Source organism: Mesocricetus auratus, unplaced genomic scaffold (assembly GCF_017639785.1).
Source record: "Mesocricetus auratus isolate SY011 unplaced genomic scaffold, BCM_Maur_2.0 Super-Scaffold_100062, whole genome shotgun sequence".
NCBI lineage: Eukaryota > Metazoa > Chordata > Mammalia > Rodentia > Cricetidae > Mesocricetus > Mesocricetus auratus.
The window spans coordinates 415,389-434,690 of NW_024429234.1; the positions used below are offsets into that span (position 1 = coordinate 415,389).

At 41.5% G+C, this 19,302-nt stretch overlaps 1 protein-coding gene across 3 annotated transcripts in view; it reads right to left on the reverse strand.

The window, feature by feature from the left end:
- The window catches only part of Sntb2 (syntrophin beta 2), a 77,279-nt gene that overhangs the window by 23,301 nt on the left and 34,676 nt on the right, over nucleotides 1-19,302 (reverse strand). For all 3 annotated transcript variants that reach the window (XR_005873450.1, XM_040736592.1, XM_040736591.1), the window contains exons 2-3: nucleotides 11,035-11,248; nucleotides 3,555-3,765 (exon numbers count right to left, since the gene is read on the reverse strand). Coding sequence is in view for 2 of the 3 variants with exons in the window: in XM_040736592.1 (XP_040592526.1) it covers nucleotides 3,555-3,765; nucleotides 11,035-11,248 (425 nt within the window). In the remaining variant the exon portion in view is untranslated. The remainder of the gene's footprint in view (nucleotides 1-3,554; nucleotides 3,766-11,034; nucleotides 11,249-19,302) is intronic.

Consider the following 19,302-nt stretch of genomic DNA (forward strand, 5'->3'; position numbering starts at 1 on the left):
TGCCTGCCTACCTCTGCCTTCTTTGTGCTGGGATTAAAGGTATGTGCTACCATGCACCTCTGGATCTCTTTTCTCCTAGCCAAAGGTAAAGGCTGATTCTAGGAGTGGAAAATGAAGTCTAGCCTATGAAAGGACTGATGTTCCCTAGTGCTCTAAGATTCATCTCTGGTGGAAGAGTATCAGTTACCAGGCATAGTGGTGCATGTCTATAAGCCCAGCCAGCACTTGAGAGGTGAAGGCAGGAGGGTTAAATCAGCTGTTAAAGGTCATTCCTGGCTACATGAGAGTTCAAGGAAACCCTGCCTTAACAGTAAGTAATTTTCAATGGGGGGAGGGAAAAGGGGATGTAGGGAAAAGGGACTAGTCAAAGAAACACACCCTGAGCAGAGCCAAAGAAACACACTTTGGCCCTGCAACTAGGACTAAAGTAATGTACCCTGACCCTGAAACCAGTGCCAAAAGAACACACTTTGTCCCTGGAATCAGAGTCAGTGAAAGAAATGTACCCTGGCCCTAAAATTGGAGCCAAAAGGCTAAAATGGACCAGAGAAAGAAACACACTTTGGCCCTAAAACCAGAGCCAAATCTGACCCTAATCCTGTGCAGAAAACCAGCCAATCCTCGAGTAGAGCTCTAACTAATCGGAGCTCAGCAATAAAATCTGACCAATCCCCACCCTGGAAGCCCCTATATAAACCCTGTGTCTGTTCAGCTTGTGGCTGTTCACGCTACCTGGCTGGCAGCAGCCACTCTCCTGGATTCTTCCCTCCCAATAAACCCCTTGGATGACCTCTGGGTGAAGATCTTCTTTTGCGGCTGCGGCAGAGCAGAGCGAGCAGGGCTGTAACACTTTTGCCAAGGAAACCTTCCCTTGGCAGAGCAGAGTTGTTACACCCTGCTCCTGCTCTCCAGGAGCAGAGCTGAACTGTAGCAATTTCCACTGAGGAACCTCCTGCTGAGCAAAACTGCTACAATGGGCAAACATCCCCAACTGGAAGACCCTGTCCTGCCTGAGCGCAACTGATACACTGGGGAAGCCTTTCCCTGAGGCAAGGCTGTAAGCTGCTAAGCTTACTACAACCTGTGGTAGTCCTTGGCTCCTGAGTTTCAGGATACCTTTCCACCTGAGCTGTGTAACACTCAGTATTCTGTGGTTCCTGAGTTCCAGGATACCTTTCTACCTGAGCTGTGTAACACCCAGGATTCTGTGACTCCCGAGTGCCAGAATACCTGTGCGGTCGATCCACTTGAAATGCCAACAGGGGGGAGGGCAACAGCATTTTGTTAATTTATGATTTGTTAAAAGTGTTGATTCTTCAGGCCAGAGAGGGGGCAGTGGTTAAGAGCACTTACTGCACTTGCAGAGGACTTGCTTCAGTTCCTAGCACCCACAACTTCCTAAGCAGTCAAAGGCCTTAAACTTCCTAATCTTCCTGCTTATACCTCAAGAGTACAGGTTTACAGGTGTGCCAGCTTATACAGTACTGGGGATAGAACCCAGGGTTTTATTCGTGCTAAGCAAATAATCTGCCAACTGAGTTATATTCACAGTTCTGAATTTTTTGAGACAGGACCTAACATAGCACAAGCTGTTAAACAGAGAAACCCTGTCTCAAAACAAACAAACAAGGGGCTAGATAAATGGCTCAGTGGTTCAGAGTATTGGTTTCTCTTCCAGAGGACCTGAGTTCAATTCCTAGCAACCACATGGTGGATCCCAACCATCTGTAAAGAGATCTGGTGCTCTCTTCTGGCCTGCAGGCATAATGCAGACAGAACACTTTATATAATAAATAAACAAATCTTTAACAAACAAAACAAAAAAACCAACCAACAAAAAAACAACCCTGACTCCACAAAAGTTGTCCTTTATCCTCTGACCTTGGAATGTTCTCTGTGGTATGTGCAGGCCCACACTCACACAAACACAGATACATACACACTTTTTTAGGAGGAAAAGGAGACTATATATTTATATTTTCTTTCATTTGCATAAAGAAAATATCTAAAGATTTGCTAGGGAAAAAGACATAAATTAGGGTGATAAGGACAGTAAGTAAGAGAGTAAGAATTTTCTTTGCCTGTTTTTTTTTCTTCCCTTCTTTAGTTTTTTTTTTTTTTTTTTTTTTTTTTTGAGACAGGGTTTCTCTGTGTAGTCCTTGCTGTCCTGGAACTCACTCTGTTCCAGTGAGGGATGCAATTTTCCCTATTGTGCTGACCCTGAGATCTAAAAGAACTTGTGCTCTTCAGCTCTAACGTTCCCCACATTCAGCATACACTTAGGCTTTTGTGGTTCTTTCCTTTTCATATCTTAGTTGTGGACTAAACTGAATCTTGTTTAATGGCTTGTAAAATATTTTATGTTTTCTTCCTGTGGTATTGGGGATTAAGCCTATGTCCTTGTATGTATCAGATAAGTGTTCTACCATGAAGTTAAATCTACAACTCTATATTTTGTATATTTTAAGTTCTTCTAGTTCAGGGACATAAACTAGAGACTGTTGGCCTTGGGAACACTACTAATAGTCTACAAAAAATGGCAAACCTATAACCTCTGGGTCAAATCCACCTTTCAACCTGTTTTTCTAAAAGTTTACTAAAACATAGTTATGTCCATTTATTCTCATGACATCTGAGACTTTTAGCTTGCTATTATAGCAGAGTCAAAGCATGCTGCTATGTGTTATTAATACACAAAGTTCACTGACCAGACACCCTTTTAAATATATTTGTGTGTGTATGTGTGGTACATGGAGGCTTGGAAAGGGTGTTGGATTCCTTTGGAACAGGAGTTAAAGGCATGTGTACAACATAGCTTGTTGTGTAGGTGTTGGTTTCTAAACTCTGGTTTTCCTGATTGCATAGAAACACTCTTTTTTTTTTTTTTTTTGGAGACAGGGTTTCTCTGTATTGTTTTGGAGGCTGTCCTGGAACTAGCTCTGTAGACCAGGCTGGCCTCGAACTCACAGAGATCCACCTGCCTCTTCCTCCCGGGTGCTGGAAATAAAGGTGTACGCCACCAATGCCCATCTCTCCAGTATCTTGACCCTAGTTCTAAATCACAAAAAGCACCTCATTCTGTTTAGAGAGATGGTAACAGGAACCTCCTCTTAGTTATATTGTAATGATGATACCACGAAGATCAATTCTGCTGCTGGAGGTGATGATTAGAAGGTAGAAAGGCAGTTAGGGAGGAAAAACAAAAGACCAACAGAAGGGTTGCAATGTGGATATCTAGGAACGGAGTGACAAATGTAGCTGCAGACAGGCAGGCATGGTGGAGCATTGGTGAAGAGGAGGCAGGCCAACCTAGACCTAGTCTACATGGTGAGACTCTCTCTCTCTCTCTCTCTCTCTCTCTCTCTCTCTCTCTCTCTCTCTCTCACACACACACACACACACACACACGCACACACACAGAGGATGGAGAGAGAGAGTGACAGAGAGAGATCATGCAGGTAGATATAGATATAATACTCTAGATATATGCTATAAGGGAAGTATTCTAACTAGGAGTAGGGATGAGTAAAACCCTTGCTCTGCCTCCCACCTACCTGTTCTGCCAGCCAGGCAATATGCTTGACTTCCTTGCTGCCTCCTGCTGTACTGGTTGCACCAAGCATGGCATTGAGTTCAGCCAATACCTGTGGGAGGAGAGCCATTATGTTGGCATGGATAGCTACGAACCAGGAGTGTGCTGTGGCCGTATCTTTGCAGCGTAGGATCAAGGTGTTCCTGCTATCAGGAGAATGTAGCTCTATCAATCTGTATGGAGAGAGAAAAGAGAAAAATGAGATAGGTTCCAAGTCATCACACCACCAGAGTTAACATATGAACTGAAAATCTAGTCTAATATTGTAATTTTCAAGTAAAGATACTTTAATTCCTCAGAGTCCAATCCCAGAGAAAACCATAAACACATGGGACAATAATTGGGACTAATGGCTGGATTTGCTGTTGTATTGTGCCTATGGGATGGTCAGTAGTAGGACACTTCACTTTGCCTTAATTTCCATGTGAAAGAAACAGAACCAGTGTCTGTTGGACATTGCAGGCAGGAACATCAACACACATACATGAGCACATGTACATGTGTATTTTGTACATAAAAGACAGGGTCATATATATATACCATGTACTGTAGGCAGGTATCACACTTGCTATGCAGCTGAGGATAACCCTGAACTCCCATTCCTCCAGCCTTCATCTCTCAAGTGCTGGGATTACAGGAATTTTACCATGAAAAGCTAACAGAATTTTATATTTTAAAAATTGTTAAACCAAAAACAAACAAATAAAACACAAAACAAACAAAACCAGCGAGGCAGTGGTGACACACACCAACTTTAATCCTAGCTCTCAGGAGGCAGAGGCAGGTGAATTCTGTGAGTTTGAGGTCAGTTTGGTATAAAGAGTGAGGTTCAGGACAGCCAGGGCTGTTACACAGAGAAATCCTGTCTCAAAAAACCAACAAAACAAAAACAAACAAAAAAATGTAAAAAATTTTTTAAATAATTAGGAGCTGGAGAGATGGCTCAGTGGTTAAAGGGCACTGGCTGCTTGCTCTTCCAGTGGACCCAGGTTTGAATCTCAGCAACCAAATCTGGTGGTTCAAATAATAACAACATAAACTGGGCGGTGGTGGCGCCCGTCTTTAATCCCAGCACTCAGGAGGCAGAGGCAGGAGGATCTCTGTGAGTTCGAGACCAGCCTGGTCTACAAGAGTTTCAGGACAGCCTCCAAAGCCACAGAGAAACCCTGTCTCAAAAAAATTTTTAAATAAAATAAAATAAATAAACTGCCTATAACTTCAGCTCAGGAGAGCCAATGTCTCTGGCCTCTGTGGTCACCTATGCTTATGTGAACAGACACACACAAAAACACATAATTTTTTGAAACTAGGTAATCTCTGGTATAAGCCACAAAAAACCTAACAATGAACTGAAATGATATTATTTGAAATACAAGGATATTAGCAGGATATTACTTTTCTTTGTTATTATTATTATTCATGAAAATTTAGAATTTTGCTTATTTACTTATTTGAGACCAAGCCTCACTATGTAGTCCTGGCTGGTCTGGAACTCCCTATATAGACTCAGCGGGGCCCAAACTCACAGAGATCCACTTGCTCTTGCCCCCCAAATGCTAGGATTGAAGACATGTGCTCCTGCTGCTGCTACTATTACTTCAATACTTGGCCAAAGCTAACTTTAGATCAGCAGTTCCAAGGCTGGCCTCCAGGGTTACTAACTTTAGATCAGCAGTTCCAAGGCTGGCCTCAGGGTTACTAACTTTAGATCAGCAGTTCCAAGGCTGGCCTCAGGGTTACTAACTTTAGATCAGCAGTTCCAAGGCTGGCCTCCAGGGTTACTAACTTTAGATCAGCAGTTCCAAGGCTGGCCTCAGGGTTACTAACTTTAGATCAGCAGTTCCAAGGCTGGCCTCAGGGTTACTAACTTTAGATCAGCAGTTCCAAGGCTGGCCTCCAGGGTTACTAACTTTAGATCAGCAGTTCCAAGGCTGGCCTCCAGGGTTACTAACTTTAGATCAGCAGTTCCAAGGCTGGCCTCCAGGGTTACTAACTTTAGATCAGCAGTTCCAAGGCTGGCCTCCAGGGTTACTAACAGTCATGCACCCTTCCCTTCTAGTTCTACAGTGAGATCAGGTCAAACTCAGGTCATTAGGGTTGTGCTACAAGTACTTTTACAAGCTCGGTCATCTTCCTAGTCTAGTTTTATTGATCTTTGTTTTCACTTGTTCATCTTGCATTAAAATTTTTCGAGGGGGGTTGTTGCTCAATCTGTATGTGGGGGTGTGCATGTGTATTCAGATGCGTGTGCCAGTGTTGAGTGTAGAGGTCAGAGGATAACTTGTGGGAATCATTTTTCTCTTTCTACCATGTGAGTCCCAGGGATCAAATGGAGGTTGTCAGGCTTGGTGACAGGCAGCTCTACCTGCTTAGCCATTTTGCTGGCCCTACTTTCTATTATTTTGAGAGAAGGTCTCACTATGCTGCCTGACTAGCCTCAAATTCATGACAATCCTAAGTGCTAGGATGACAGGTCTGGACGGACCGCAATGCCACCTCCAAACACCTTGTTTTTATATGGCAAGTGTTTATTCTCAAATTCTGCTTAGTCTATAGTTTCTTTTAAGATTTATTTTGTTATTTGTATTTATGGTGTGTGTGGATACACACAGATGCCAGAAGAAATTATCAGATGCCTTAGAACTGGAGTCACAGGTGTGTGCTGGGAACTGAACTTGCTTGGGTCCTCTGGGGGAATAGCAATCACTAACACTGAGCCACCTCTCTGGCCCCCAATCTATTCTTCCTTAGATACATATCAATTGAGCCCCTACTAAATGACAGATATTGTGTTAGTATTGCAGAAACACAGACCAAAAGAAAAAAAAATCCAGTCTCTACCCTAATTGAGCCTACAGTGTAACAGGGAAGGCACAAAATGAACAGTTGATAAAACACAGTTAATTATAGTTCCCAAAAAATGTCATAAAGGACAGTTGGTCCACACAATGGTGTACTACTCAGTGGTGAGAAACAATGACATTCTAAAATTTGAAGGCAAATGGACAAAACTAGAAAAAAATCATCCAGGTCGGGTGTTGGTGGTGCACGCCTTTAATCCCACCCAGCACTTGGGAGGCAGAAACAGGCGGAACTCTGAGTTTGAGGCCAGCTGGTCTACAGAGTGAGTTCCAGGACAACCTCCAAAGCCACAGAGAAACCCTATCTTGGAAAAAAAAGAAAAGAAAAAGAAAAGGGAGGAAAAAGAAAAAGAAGAAGCCATCCTGAGTGAGGTGACCCAAAACCAGAAAGACAAATATAGTATGTACTCACTCATACATGGATACCAGACATAAAGCAAAAGATACCCAGTTTACAATCCATAACCCCAGAGAAGCTTGAACCCTCTTCCAGAAACAGATGGAAGCAGATGCAGAAATCCACAACTACAATTAACCAATAGGCCAAGCTCCTGGAATACAATCGAAGTGAGGAAGGAGCAAAATTATGAACAAAGGAGTCAAGACCATGATGGGGAAACACACAAAATCAGCTGATCCAAGCTAGTGAGAAATCTCTGACTCAGGTCTGAAAAATGGGGAACCTGCATAAGACCAAACTAGACTCCTTAATATAGATGACAATGGTATGTCTAGGACAATGTGAGGCCACTGGCAGTGGGTCCAAGACCTAACACTAGTGCACAAACTGACTTAGTGGAGCCCATTCTATATGCAGAGATACCTTGCCCAGCCTAGACTCCAGGGTGTGGAGGTAGAGAGGTGCCTTGGTCCTGCCTCAACTAGATGATGGGGCAGACTTAGTAGACTTCCTAGGGGAGGTCTTATCCTCTCCAAGGAGCAGATGGGAGGAGCAGGGAGTGGAGGGAGTGAGAGGAAAGGAGGGAGGGGGAACTGGGATTGGAATGTTTAAAAAAAAATGTGGAAATGCTGGTGGGACCCAGCAGAGAAACTATAAAGAATTTACCAAAAAGAAAAAAAAAAAAAAGGACAGTTGGTTCTGGCTATTATGAAGACCATGCCTTAAAAGACATTGCTGATCAGGATGTGGTAGCAAATTCCTTTAACATTGATCCCAGCAATCAAGAGGTAGAGGTGGGCAGATCTCTGTGAGTTCCAGGACAGCCAGGGCTACAGAGAAACTTTGTCTTGAAAAATGAAACAAGACAAAAGCAAAAAACCTCTGTGGTAGTAAAGGCAAAGTAAGGCTGCAATGGAAACCTTTACACTTTTGGGCACACTCACAAACTATTTCTATGTGGTGATGTGGTGAGATCATTAATAAACCTGGTTCTTCCCCTAGGAAGACTTTTCAAAGTAGGGCTGCAATGGAAACCTTTACACTTCTGGGCACACTCACAAACTATTTCTATGTGGTGATGTGGTGAGATCATTAATAAACCTGGTTCTTCCCCTAGGAAGACTTTTCAAAGTAGGGCTGCAATGGAAACCTTTACACTTCTGGGCACACTCACAAACTATTTCTATGTGGTGATGTGGTGAGATCATTAATAAACCTGGTTCTTCCCCTAGGAAGACTTTTCTTTTTTTGGTTTTTTTAAAACAGGGCTTCTCTGTGTAACAGCACTGGCTGTCCTGGTACTAGATCTTTAGACCTGACTGGCCTCAAACTCACAGAGATCCATCTGTCTCTGCTTTGTAAATTAAAGGTGTGTGCCACCACTGCCAGGCCTAAAAACACTTTTTAAAAAGTTAATTCTAGAGCTGGCGAGTGGCTTAGCAAGTAAGGATATTTGTTGCCAAATCTAATGGCCTGACTTTGATCTGACTCCTATACATTGTCCTCTGACTTCTACATGTACATTGTGGCATACTTGAACTCACATAATAAATTAATAAACATTTAAAGAATAATTCTTTAATTTGGGAAGTTGGCAAACAGTCATAGGACTTAGGAAAGTGGCTCTGGGTTGGTTTTGTCATATTGACACAAGCTAGGGTCGTCTACTAAGACGGAACTTCAATTGAGAAAATATCTCCAGACTGCCTATAGGTAAGTCTATGGGGGCATTTTCTGATTGATAATTGATGTGGGAGAGTCCAACCCACTGTGGGCACTGCCACATCTCAGGCAGGTGATCCTGGGTACGGTAAGAAAGCAGGCTGAGCAAGCCACAGGGAGAAAGCCAGGAAGCTGCATTCCTCCAGTGTCTGCTTAAGCTCCTCCCTTGAGTTGTCCTGACTCACCTCAGTTGCTTTTGGCCATAGTTTTTCATCACAGCAATAGAAACCCTAACTAAAATGAGTGGGAAGAGCAAAATTTCAGCCACTCTGCTACATAATTCCTTAGTGTGTAGGAAATTGGTGGCAAGGTTATTTCTGAAAGTGAGACTAAAGTATGCACTACAAAGAAGCAGGAGGACAGTGGCCTTGGCTACTTATTGAGTTATATCTCAAAAGATAAAAACAGGAACTGGGAGCATGCCTTGGTTGAAAATTTGACCCTAAAGTTCAATTCCCACCACTGCAAAGGCCAAAACCAAAAAGGCCAAACAAAATGCACCTCGCTGAGCATCATGGCTCCTGTGCTCAGGTAGCTAAGGCAAAATTGCAAGAAATCTGAGGCCAGCTGGGCTATAGTAAGTTCTAGGACAGTCTAAGATACACCATGAAACTGTCTCAAACAAACAGAATTCTTCATACTCAGTGGCCAATGAATGCTATGATCTCATCCTAGCAGAAGAGTCAGCCACTCTCACTCCCACCAAACTGGCTGGGAGAAGCCATGCTTGGTTCAGGCTGCAGTCTTTAGACTGACCATTTTCTAGGACTTACTTATTTCCACCCCACTGCTCTGTCACTGAGGCCAGCATAACATTCTTTAAACACATACTAAAATTTGCTGGCAAGAACCAGACAAGAAATTTCCTTCACTCCTCCTACTGACCTACTTAGCACTAAAGATAGAAGTCAGTTCATCCTTCTTTAGGCACAAAACAATTACTTTTTGGGGAAAAAAAAAACCTTTACACTGTATACAGTCCTGAGACAGTCTCTCAGATAGGTCATGGAGTCATTAGGTACTGAATAGCCTATTAATACAGAATAGCTTCTAAAAATCCTGGTATTAGATCCTAATTATAAACAACTGGAAGAATGGAAATCTGATATAAAATAAAGCTAAGCCTGATTAATCAGGAGTAGACACTAAGACAGAAGGGCTCAAATGATGAAATGGGCAGGAAGTTGTTTTGTAGGTAGGATCAACAACAATCATTTTTTTGGGGGGGGGTTTCCAGATAGGGTTTCTCTGTATTGTTTTGTAGGTAGGATCAACAACAATCATTTTTTTGGGGGGGGGTTTCCAGATAGGGTTTCTCTGTATTGTTTTGGAGGCTGTCCTGGAACTCTCTCTGTAGACCAGGCTGGCCTCAAACTCACAGAGATGCCTCTGCCTCCCAAATGCTGGATTAAAGGCATTTGCCACCACCGCCCAGTAATAAGCTGCAATTTTTTGAGATACTACATAAAACACTCAAGAAGTTTAAATCACATGAAAGCCTTACATGTTCAAGAAAGTTATTCTTGGCTGGTCTAGAATTCATTATATAGATCAGTTTTGTCTTGCATTCAGTGATCTGCCTACTTCTTCCTCCCTAGTGCTGGAATTTAAGACGTGCTACTATGCCTGACAAGACAAGCCTGGCTTCAGTTTCTTGCTGTGTTCCATGTTCTTTTACCCTACTCTCTTTAGGCACATGGGTATATTCAGATCAGAGACCACAAGAATAAAAGCATATTGGGCCTGTCTTTAGGTCTTTGGACGAATTTATTTTTGTTTTTAAGTCACCCCCACTCTGCCAAATCCCTGGCCTAACACTACTTTTTCTTTTTTCTTTTTTTTTTTTTTTTGTTTTATGAGACAGGGTTTCTCTGTATTGTTTTGGAGTAACAGTACTTTTTCACAAAGCCACTGAAATTAAAATCATTATAGAACACAAGAAGGAAAATTATAAATTATTCATTCCATTGCTTGCATTTTATAGAAGGCAGAGGGGTCTGTGAAGCCTACTTGTCAGAGTCACATTGCCAGTTGATGTCTTTGATCTACAGTGTGGTTTCTGAACTATAACATTACTCAAAATTAAGACATTTACTTATAGATGGACAGTGATGGAACATGCTTTTTATCTCAGCACTTGGAAGGCAGAGGCAGGTGGAGCTCTGTGAGTTCGAGGCCAGCCTGGGTAAGTTCCAGGACAGCTGGGGTTTTTATGCAGAGAAACCCTGTCTCAAAAAAAAAAAAAAACACAAAGAAATGTCTTTATAAAAAGACATGGGAGGCTGGGTGAGAAGATGGTGGGTTTGAGGCCATCCAGGGCTCCAAAATTAAAGACAGATCTCTAATTTCAGAATATCATTTTTCTTCTTAACAATTCTCTCAGCAGGAGCCACTGATACTGTGTTATGTCCTTGAGTTTGTAAGGCTGAGAGTGTGATGCTCTCAGCACTCACACTCACCTGTTCTCCAGATCTGGCATGCTTAGGTTTCTAGCAGCAAAGCACATTTTGAGAGGGATGACCTTCCTGTCCTTGGTGCTGTTCTGATGCTTTGGAGAACCAGAGTCTTCACTGCCACTGAAGTTTGGTGATTGGGGAGCAGCACCTTCCCACGGCAGATCTGATACTAAAGACGGCTTCTTGATGTATGGTGTTACTTCTCGGATGAATTTGACTATGAAAAACACAATAAAAAACGAAAAGCAAAGGAGGTTAGTATTGCTGTTTATGATCAAATGAAAACTGAAATATTCACATACATGCAACATCTAGAGCAAAGTGAAAATCAAAACTCAAATGTCCTTGAGCTTTATTCCACATTTTCTGAACTCACACTGAGGGGATTCGCCTTAATGCCTTCACCCACTGAAACACACATAACAATCTTAATCTCTTTTGTACATGAGAATCTTTCAAATGTCAGAAAAACATATATCTTTCTTCCCTATACTAAGGAAAGTATTTCAGCCCAGTTGATAAAAGGGCAAATAAGGCTTAGATCCTACCCTAAAGGAATGCTTTAGGTAGAGAAAGCTATATACATTATTCTGTGTTAATAAAAAATGTGTTTATATACAAGCACAAAACCAACTCAACTGAAACCCCTTGCCTTTTCAAAATAGTCTTTTCCCATTAAATTCTCTTTTGAATAAATATAGGTTGAGTATACCTTATCTGATATGCTTGCCAGCAGAAGCCTTACAAATTTTGAAGTATTCATATATACTTGGAGGTAAAAATATTTGTATATACATGGGAAGATGAACAGGAAATCCACTTTCATATAAACAGTATAAATATGCATAGGCAAAAGCATCTTCATTTGGACTGCAGTATTAGGTCAGGTATGGAATTTTCCACTTCTATCATGGTTGTGCTCGAAAAGCTTCAGGTTTTTTTTTTTTTTTTTGGTTTTTACGAGACAGGGTTTCTCTGTATTGTTTTGGAGGCTGTCAGTCCAGCCCGGCCTCGAACTCACAGAAATCCACCTGCCTCTGCCTCCCGAGTGCTGGGATTAAAGGCGTGTGCCACCACTGCCCGGCTTAGGTTTTTTAATGAGGTATTATTGATACACATCACATAAAACAACCCAGAAATTTTATAATAATGATTGATTTCTATCTGTAAAGGTAACTATTGTATGATCATGTAGAGGTGCTACATATGCTAAGCACAGTGTAAAAACAAACACATTTATTTGTCTGTCTATCCACCAATTTCATGCAATGGTAGTATGTTTACTGTTTGCTACTTGTATTTTTATTTAGTAATGTTGACAACAGTCAATAGGTCATTATCCCCTGTCCCTCTCCATGTCATCCAACAATGGTATTTTATGAATACTGAACTCTTCTACAACACAATGGAAAAGCCTTTGGGAAGGGACTTGCTGGTTCAATTCTCACTGCTTCAAAGCTCTATGGTTACCTGCTGTTTCGAAGGTCCTCACCTAAAAAACTAGAGTGATTATAAACAAGTGCAAGCTCTGGCCACAGTAAGTAGTCAGGAAATAGCAGGTGCTATTCTTTCCTGACTTAGGAAGCTGGAGAAATTTAAAAAATTAACCCTAGTCAGTAGAAGAGATGAAGCCATCGTCTTAAATTATTAAATTAATCCCAGAACTTGGGAGGCAGAGATAGGTGGATCTCTGTGAGTTCACAGCCAGCTGGGTCTATCTAGAGAGTACCAGGCCAGCCAAGGCTATGAAATAAGACCCTGTCTCAAACTAACAAATGAAACAGACAAGCAAAAAACACCACACTAGCATCTACTGAAATCAAGCATAACACTAGGAAACAATTCTAATGTTGCCATTTAGACAACAGTACAGATACTTGCACATGTGTGCATCTTTTTCCTGCATGTTTTTAAAAATGCATTTCTGGGTGGAGAAAGTAAAAGCTTTCTGCCTTGGGTCACCAAGGAGATTTTTCATCCTGGAAGAATGAGCAGGAGTGTAGCCAGTATATCCCTTGAGCAGCTGACTCAGGCATTTCAGCACACACTTGAGCTTTGTGCTTTCAGGAGAGGATTAGATCACGAGAACTTGGCAGAAATTCCTAAGGTTTTCAATCAATGCCAATGGCAGAGACACGCTTTTGAACACTTACAGCACCATGCCAGCTACCAGGCTGCCAAGTGGGGAAAACAAAGCCATTCTAAATGAGTACCCTTGAAAAGTACAATGATTAGAAGAGTCCTTAATGATCTACTCAGAATTAGCATTTCTAATATGATTACTACAAACATGCTAATGCTAAAACAAAAGCAGTCACACACCCAACCTAAGGGCCACTATATTAAAAGAGCAATGACTATGGGCTTAGGACAGCCCACTGGTAGACTGCTTTCCTAACATGCACAAAGCCCTCACAAACCATCCATGGTGGTTTATGCCTGTAATCCCAGCAGGCAAGTAGTGGAAAGAGGAAAACTAAAAGCTCATGGTCATCTTGGCTGGATACTAAGTTCAAGGCTTGCCTTGCTACATGAAACCTTTGCCAAAAAAAAAAAAAAAAAAAGGAAAAGAAGAAAAGAAATAAATTTCACCCCAGATTATGGTGTTGCTACATGTACAGTCAGTTAATTAGTCACCCATAATGTTTAATGCCTGTAAATTGATATTTTTATCTTATGCTAAGACCTTCCAGGCTGTCACAGAACAAACCTGGACAATGACCTGAAAAGAAACACCTTTACAACCAACCCACTGCCTTTCAGTTTACTTTTTTCTCCTCATAGTTGAAGATCACCCTCAAAATAGACCCATAACTGGGGAGACAGAGGCAGGTAGATCTCTGAGTTTGAGGCCAGCCTGGTCTACAGAGCAAGTCTCATGACAGCCAGGGCTACACAGAAAAATCCTGTCTTGGCGAGGGTGGAGGTGGGTTGTCATCCACAAAATAACCACACACCCATGTTTGTCAACTGCTCTAAGCTCTCAAGAGACTAGAGCAATTTTCTGTCTTACCTGCATGAATCACTCTTATTTAAAATGAAAGAGAGGGCCTAGGTAGTAGTAGAGTTCTAGACTAGGACTCCAGGCTTTAGGTTCCATCCAAAACAAAAAGATTCAAAGAAAAAAAACAAAAGTGAAAGAGCTTCTATCCATTCTGAGAAGTAACCCCTTCTCCCTTCCCTTTTTCTGGCATTTTGAGACAGGGTTTCTCTGTGTAGCCCTGGCTTCCCTGGGAAAAGCTCTGTAGGTCAGGCTGGCCTCTAATTCACATAGATCATCTGCCTCTGCCTCCCTAGTGCTGACTAAAGGTGTGCTCCACCACTCCCAGCCCCTTCTCTGTTTTCAAGTAACAAAAACACAGCTGGTATGAGATGGTTCACGTGGTAAAGATGTTTGCTGCCAAGTCTGAGGACCTCAATCCCAGGGACCCACAGAGTGGAAAGAAAGGACTCTAGTAAGTTGTTCCCTGACCCCTGCAAGCACACACACAAAGTAAATAATTGTAATTAACAAACATGTTTTGTACATGTACCTATAAATGTATTGGAGAAAGGATTTTTATCAAAATATTACAGTGCTTATATATATGTTGATTTTAAATTTATAATTCTGTGTATTTTAAATGTAATGACTGTATTATTTACTTTTAAGAAATAAGATGGGGGCTGGAGAGATGGCTCAGAGGTTAAGAGCACTGACTGCTCTTCCAGGGGTCCTGAGTTCAATTCCCAGCAACCATATGGTGGCTCACAACCATCTACAATTCAATCTGGTGCCCTCTTCTGGCCTGTAGGCAGCACAGTGTATATGTAATAAACAAATAAATCTTAAAAAAAAAATAAGGTCATCTGAACTTAAACAGCAAGTTAAAAATGTCTCAAAAGGGAAGGAGAGGAGAAAAGAGGAAGGAAAGGAGAAAAGAATGTTTCTATAGCTTTAAAATTTTTGTTTGTTTTTGTTTTTCAAGGCAGGGTTTCTCTGTGTAACCCTGACTATCCTGGACCTTACTCTGTAGACAGAGGTCTGCCTGTCTCTGCCTCCTGAGTTCTGGGATTAAAGACACATGCCACCACTACCCAGCTAAATTTTTTAACTTATTCATGTGTACCTACTTGCCTGTATGTGCACACTTGTATGCAACATCCACAGAGGCCCGAAAGTGTCAGATTCTCTGGAGTTACATGTGGCTTGTGAGCCAATGAAGTGGACACTGGGAACTAAACTCAGATTCTCTGCAACAGCAGCCTGTGGTAGAACATTATTTTAAGTATGTGAGTTTTGTTTATGCTGCATTTGTTTAACTCTGTGAAGCTGTGATTCTTTGCCTCTCTAAAACACCTGATGGGCCAGGTGGTGGTGGCACATGTCTTTGATACCTGCAGTCAGGAGGCACAGCAGTCAGATCTTTGTGAGTTTGAGGCCAACTTGGTCTACAAAGTGAGTCCCAGGACAGGACAGCCAGGGCTACACAGAGAAACTCTGTCTCAAAAAAACAAAGGGGAAAAAAAAGATAGAGGGAGCCCATTTTAAAGGGAAGTGATTATTTAGAGACAATAAAAAAGAACAAGCCAGGCATTGGTGGCGTAAGCCTTTAATCCCAGCACTCAGGAGGCAGAAGCGGGCAGATCTCTGTGAGTTCGAGGCCAGCCTGGTCTACAGAGCGAGTTCCAGGACAGCCTCCAAAACAGTACAGAGAAACCCTGTCTTAAAAAACCAGAAACAACAACAACAACAACAAAAAAGACATTAATTACGGGGTCAAATAAATACTCAAAACTCCTGATAAACATGGATAGCTTGTTTCCCCAAAGCCAGATTTTGTTATTTTATACTCTGAGTAGTATCTCCAGGTCTCATAAGGTGATATGTGATGGCTACTCGTGATTGACAACTTGACATGCCTCTGAGGGGCTGTGAGGGTATTATCCTAGAAGGATTGGCTAAGAGAGCTTTCCTGGACTACCAAGCGAGTTCCAGGACAGCCTCCAAAGCCACAGAGAAACCCTGTCTCGAAAAAAAAAAAAAAAAAAAAAAGAGATCTTTCCTATGCCCTATAGATATGAGGTATGAGGAGAAAGCTGTTTGCCTTTTACCTGCTGCCCTTTGATCCTTGCTAGTGCATGCATCTGCCTTGTTGCTGCCTCTGTTGTCAGCTTTTCCTGACAATGGAACCCAGCCTTCCACGTAGACTGAAGACTGGTGATTCTCCAGGAATCCTCCAGGCTTTAAGTGCTGGACTGGGACTGCTGAGGAACCTACCCTATGGACTGCTCAGGGCTGGGTTCTCAGCTTCTCTAGCAGTAGACAAACCGCCGTTGGACTATCTAGTCTATATCCTGTAAACCAATCTGATAACTCTTCTTTGTAATATACACTCATTCTAACAGAAGTATCAGCTTTCCCACCTTTACATAGATAAACATATAAATCCCAACTGTATTGAAATAACCGGGACGTTAGTGTGTTTACAGTATAATTTCTCCTTGGCAGAAGATTTTTAACTACTACTCTAAAATGGTCAAGTAGCTGTGGGTTATTCATAAAGTAAATACTACTTAAATAGATTTAAATTTTTTTCTTTGTAACAATTCCCTCAAATTCTAACAGAATACAAGAATTTATTTTAGACATCCTGGGTTTGCATTTTTAGGTGAAGACAGCCACTAGTAAATCTGCCTTTGGAAACTGCCACACAATAAGCATGGTGATTATTTAAGACTCTTCCATAAGAAAGGAAACAGGAATTGCTTCTCTTTTATACTGGTTCATATTCACTCACTACCCATCCTCCTCTCTCTCTAGTCAAATCATCTCATTTAGAGGACTGGAGGTGAGGAGGGACAACAGAGGACCACAGGATCTGCTCTTCTCAGCAGGGCACATCTTCCTGGTCTCTTCTCTGGAGCTTCACTTTGTCTTTTGACAGGACCCAGGCTGCCCTTGAACTTACAATGACCTTCCTGCCTCTGCAGGTTAAGTGCAGGGATCACAAGAATAGGCCACCACGCCCACCTCAATTTAGTTTCTAACGTCTCCTGTTTTTTTTTTTTTTTTGGGTGGGGGTAGTTAAGTATGCTCTTCCTGCTTTTTTCTCTATAAAAAGTACTGCTTCATATGAAACAATGTATTGTTTCTTTTTCATTTACCTTTTTTTGTAACATAGACCATGCTGGTCTTGAATTTGCCATCCATCCTCCTGCTTTAGCCTTTTGAGTACTGAGAATGACAGATCTATCTGTGCTACTACACACTACTTAGTGAAAAGTTCTAATCATGTAAAAGTTTAAATTTTTTGTCTTTTAAATTTTTTCCTCAGGGCCTTGTTGTGTAGTCCAGGCTGACCTCAAAATTAAGATCTTCTTGGCTTCCATTCCCAAATGCTGAAATTACAGATATGTTAGGAATCACCACAGCTATCCAGCAGATTTTTTTTCCTTTCTTTTGAAGCAGAGTCAATGAGAAAGGGAGTATGCAAAAAGTTTTACTTACTTAAATTCTCACTTAAATTGTACCAAAATGTTTAGATAAAATATGCTAAGCTTATAAAGCAAAAAGTTTTGTTAGAACAATACTGTCTCTCATGATGTGACTACAGCACCAAACCTGGCTGTGACAGAGCCTAGGAAACCCGGCACATTAGCAAGCACTCTACCAAGAGATGCTCCCCCTCCCTGCTGACAAAGTTTCTCTGTGTAGCTCTGGCTGTCCTGGAACTCAGTCTGCAGACCAGGCTGGCCTTGAACTCATAGAGATCCGCCTGCTTCAGCCTCCTGAGTGCTGGGATCAAAGGCATGCGTCATGCCACCACCGCCTGGCCACTTAAGCATTTCTTTATATAAAGTTCTCTATATACCAATTTCTAGGCAACACTTGTTGATAACTGTTGTCTTCCTTTCACAAAAAGACCAATTTTTGACAGCATACATTCTTTCTTATTTATAATCCCCCAGAACTTCATGCATCACCACCCTGGCACTTGTCAAGTCACAGTTTTATTTTGTCATCTACTCTGCTTGCCCAGTGGCACACCCACAGGATTAAAACATAATGAGATTCGGCCAGATGGACAGTCCATGTCTACCACTCCAGGACTCAGGAAGTACAGGCAGGAGGATGAGGCATGTAAGGCCAGCCTGGGCTATCTGAGGCCCTATCTCACAGAAACTTAACTATAAAAAATAAACAGAAGGAAAGCTATGTCCCACCCACCAAATTCCCCCAAAACTCTAGGCCAATAGATAAAGTAGAGATTGGGATATAAAACATAATAAATGCTATAGAAATATAAAAGTAAAATGTTACACATAATTGAATATAACATTAGCAAAACAAAAGTAACAATGAAAATACTAAGCAAAATGTTCTCTATTAAACAAAGAAGTTCTAGCCATTTAAGTGCAAGGAAATCCATCTCTTTCACTGCTGCTAAATGGATGTATCTTGGACTAGCTGGATAAACCGGATGGTTTGTTTTAGATCAGCACACTGAGTGATACACTATGGACGGAAACACAGTATTAACCCAGCACAATAGCTGCCTTTACAGGGTCAGCAAGCACTCCATCCTGAACATCAGTGAGAGCCACCACTGGGAATAAGAACTTCTTCCAAGTTTCCATATCTGCAATCACTTTACAACTTTTAAAATTGTACAAAAGGACTGTTATTTGTAACTGCCAGGCCTTTATTGTCATTAGAGATTTTCTGAACAATCTGGCAGAATAACCAAGTTCAGGAAGAGGAGAAAGGACAAAGATGAGACTGACTTGTGTGATGTAACTAAGGAATGTGGCTGCGGTGCACTGAGACCAACACTGAATGTTGAGCTATAGTATAATATTTATATGTCAAATAACAACTAATAACAATGTTTTGTTAGTTTCCTTGATTAGATTATAATGAAAACAAAGAGTAGAACAATTCCAACATCAAAATTATTAGTAGAATGGCAGGGATTACAACTCATAAAATAAAAACCATGAGTTCATGCTGATATGAACAAAAAAACTACATAAATACAGGAAAGAATCAGCTCTTTCTTACAGAATAATACTAATTAAAAATACCAGAAGGGGTTGCTGGAGATACAACTCAGTTGGTAGAGAGACTGGCAACCAGGTCCATGAAACCAGGTCCAACCCCAGTACACACCTGTAATCCAAGGACTCAGGAGGTAGAAGCAGGAGGTTCAAAGTTCAAGGTCATCCTCCTTGGCATGTGGTGAGCTTAAAGCCAGTCATGGGATGTCCCAAAATAATAGCAATAATAAT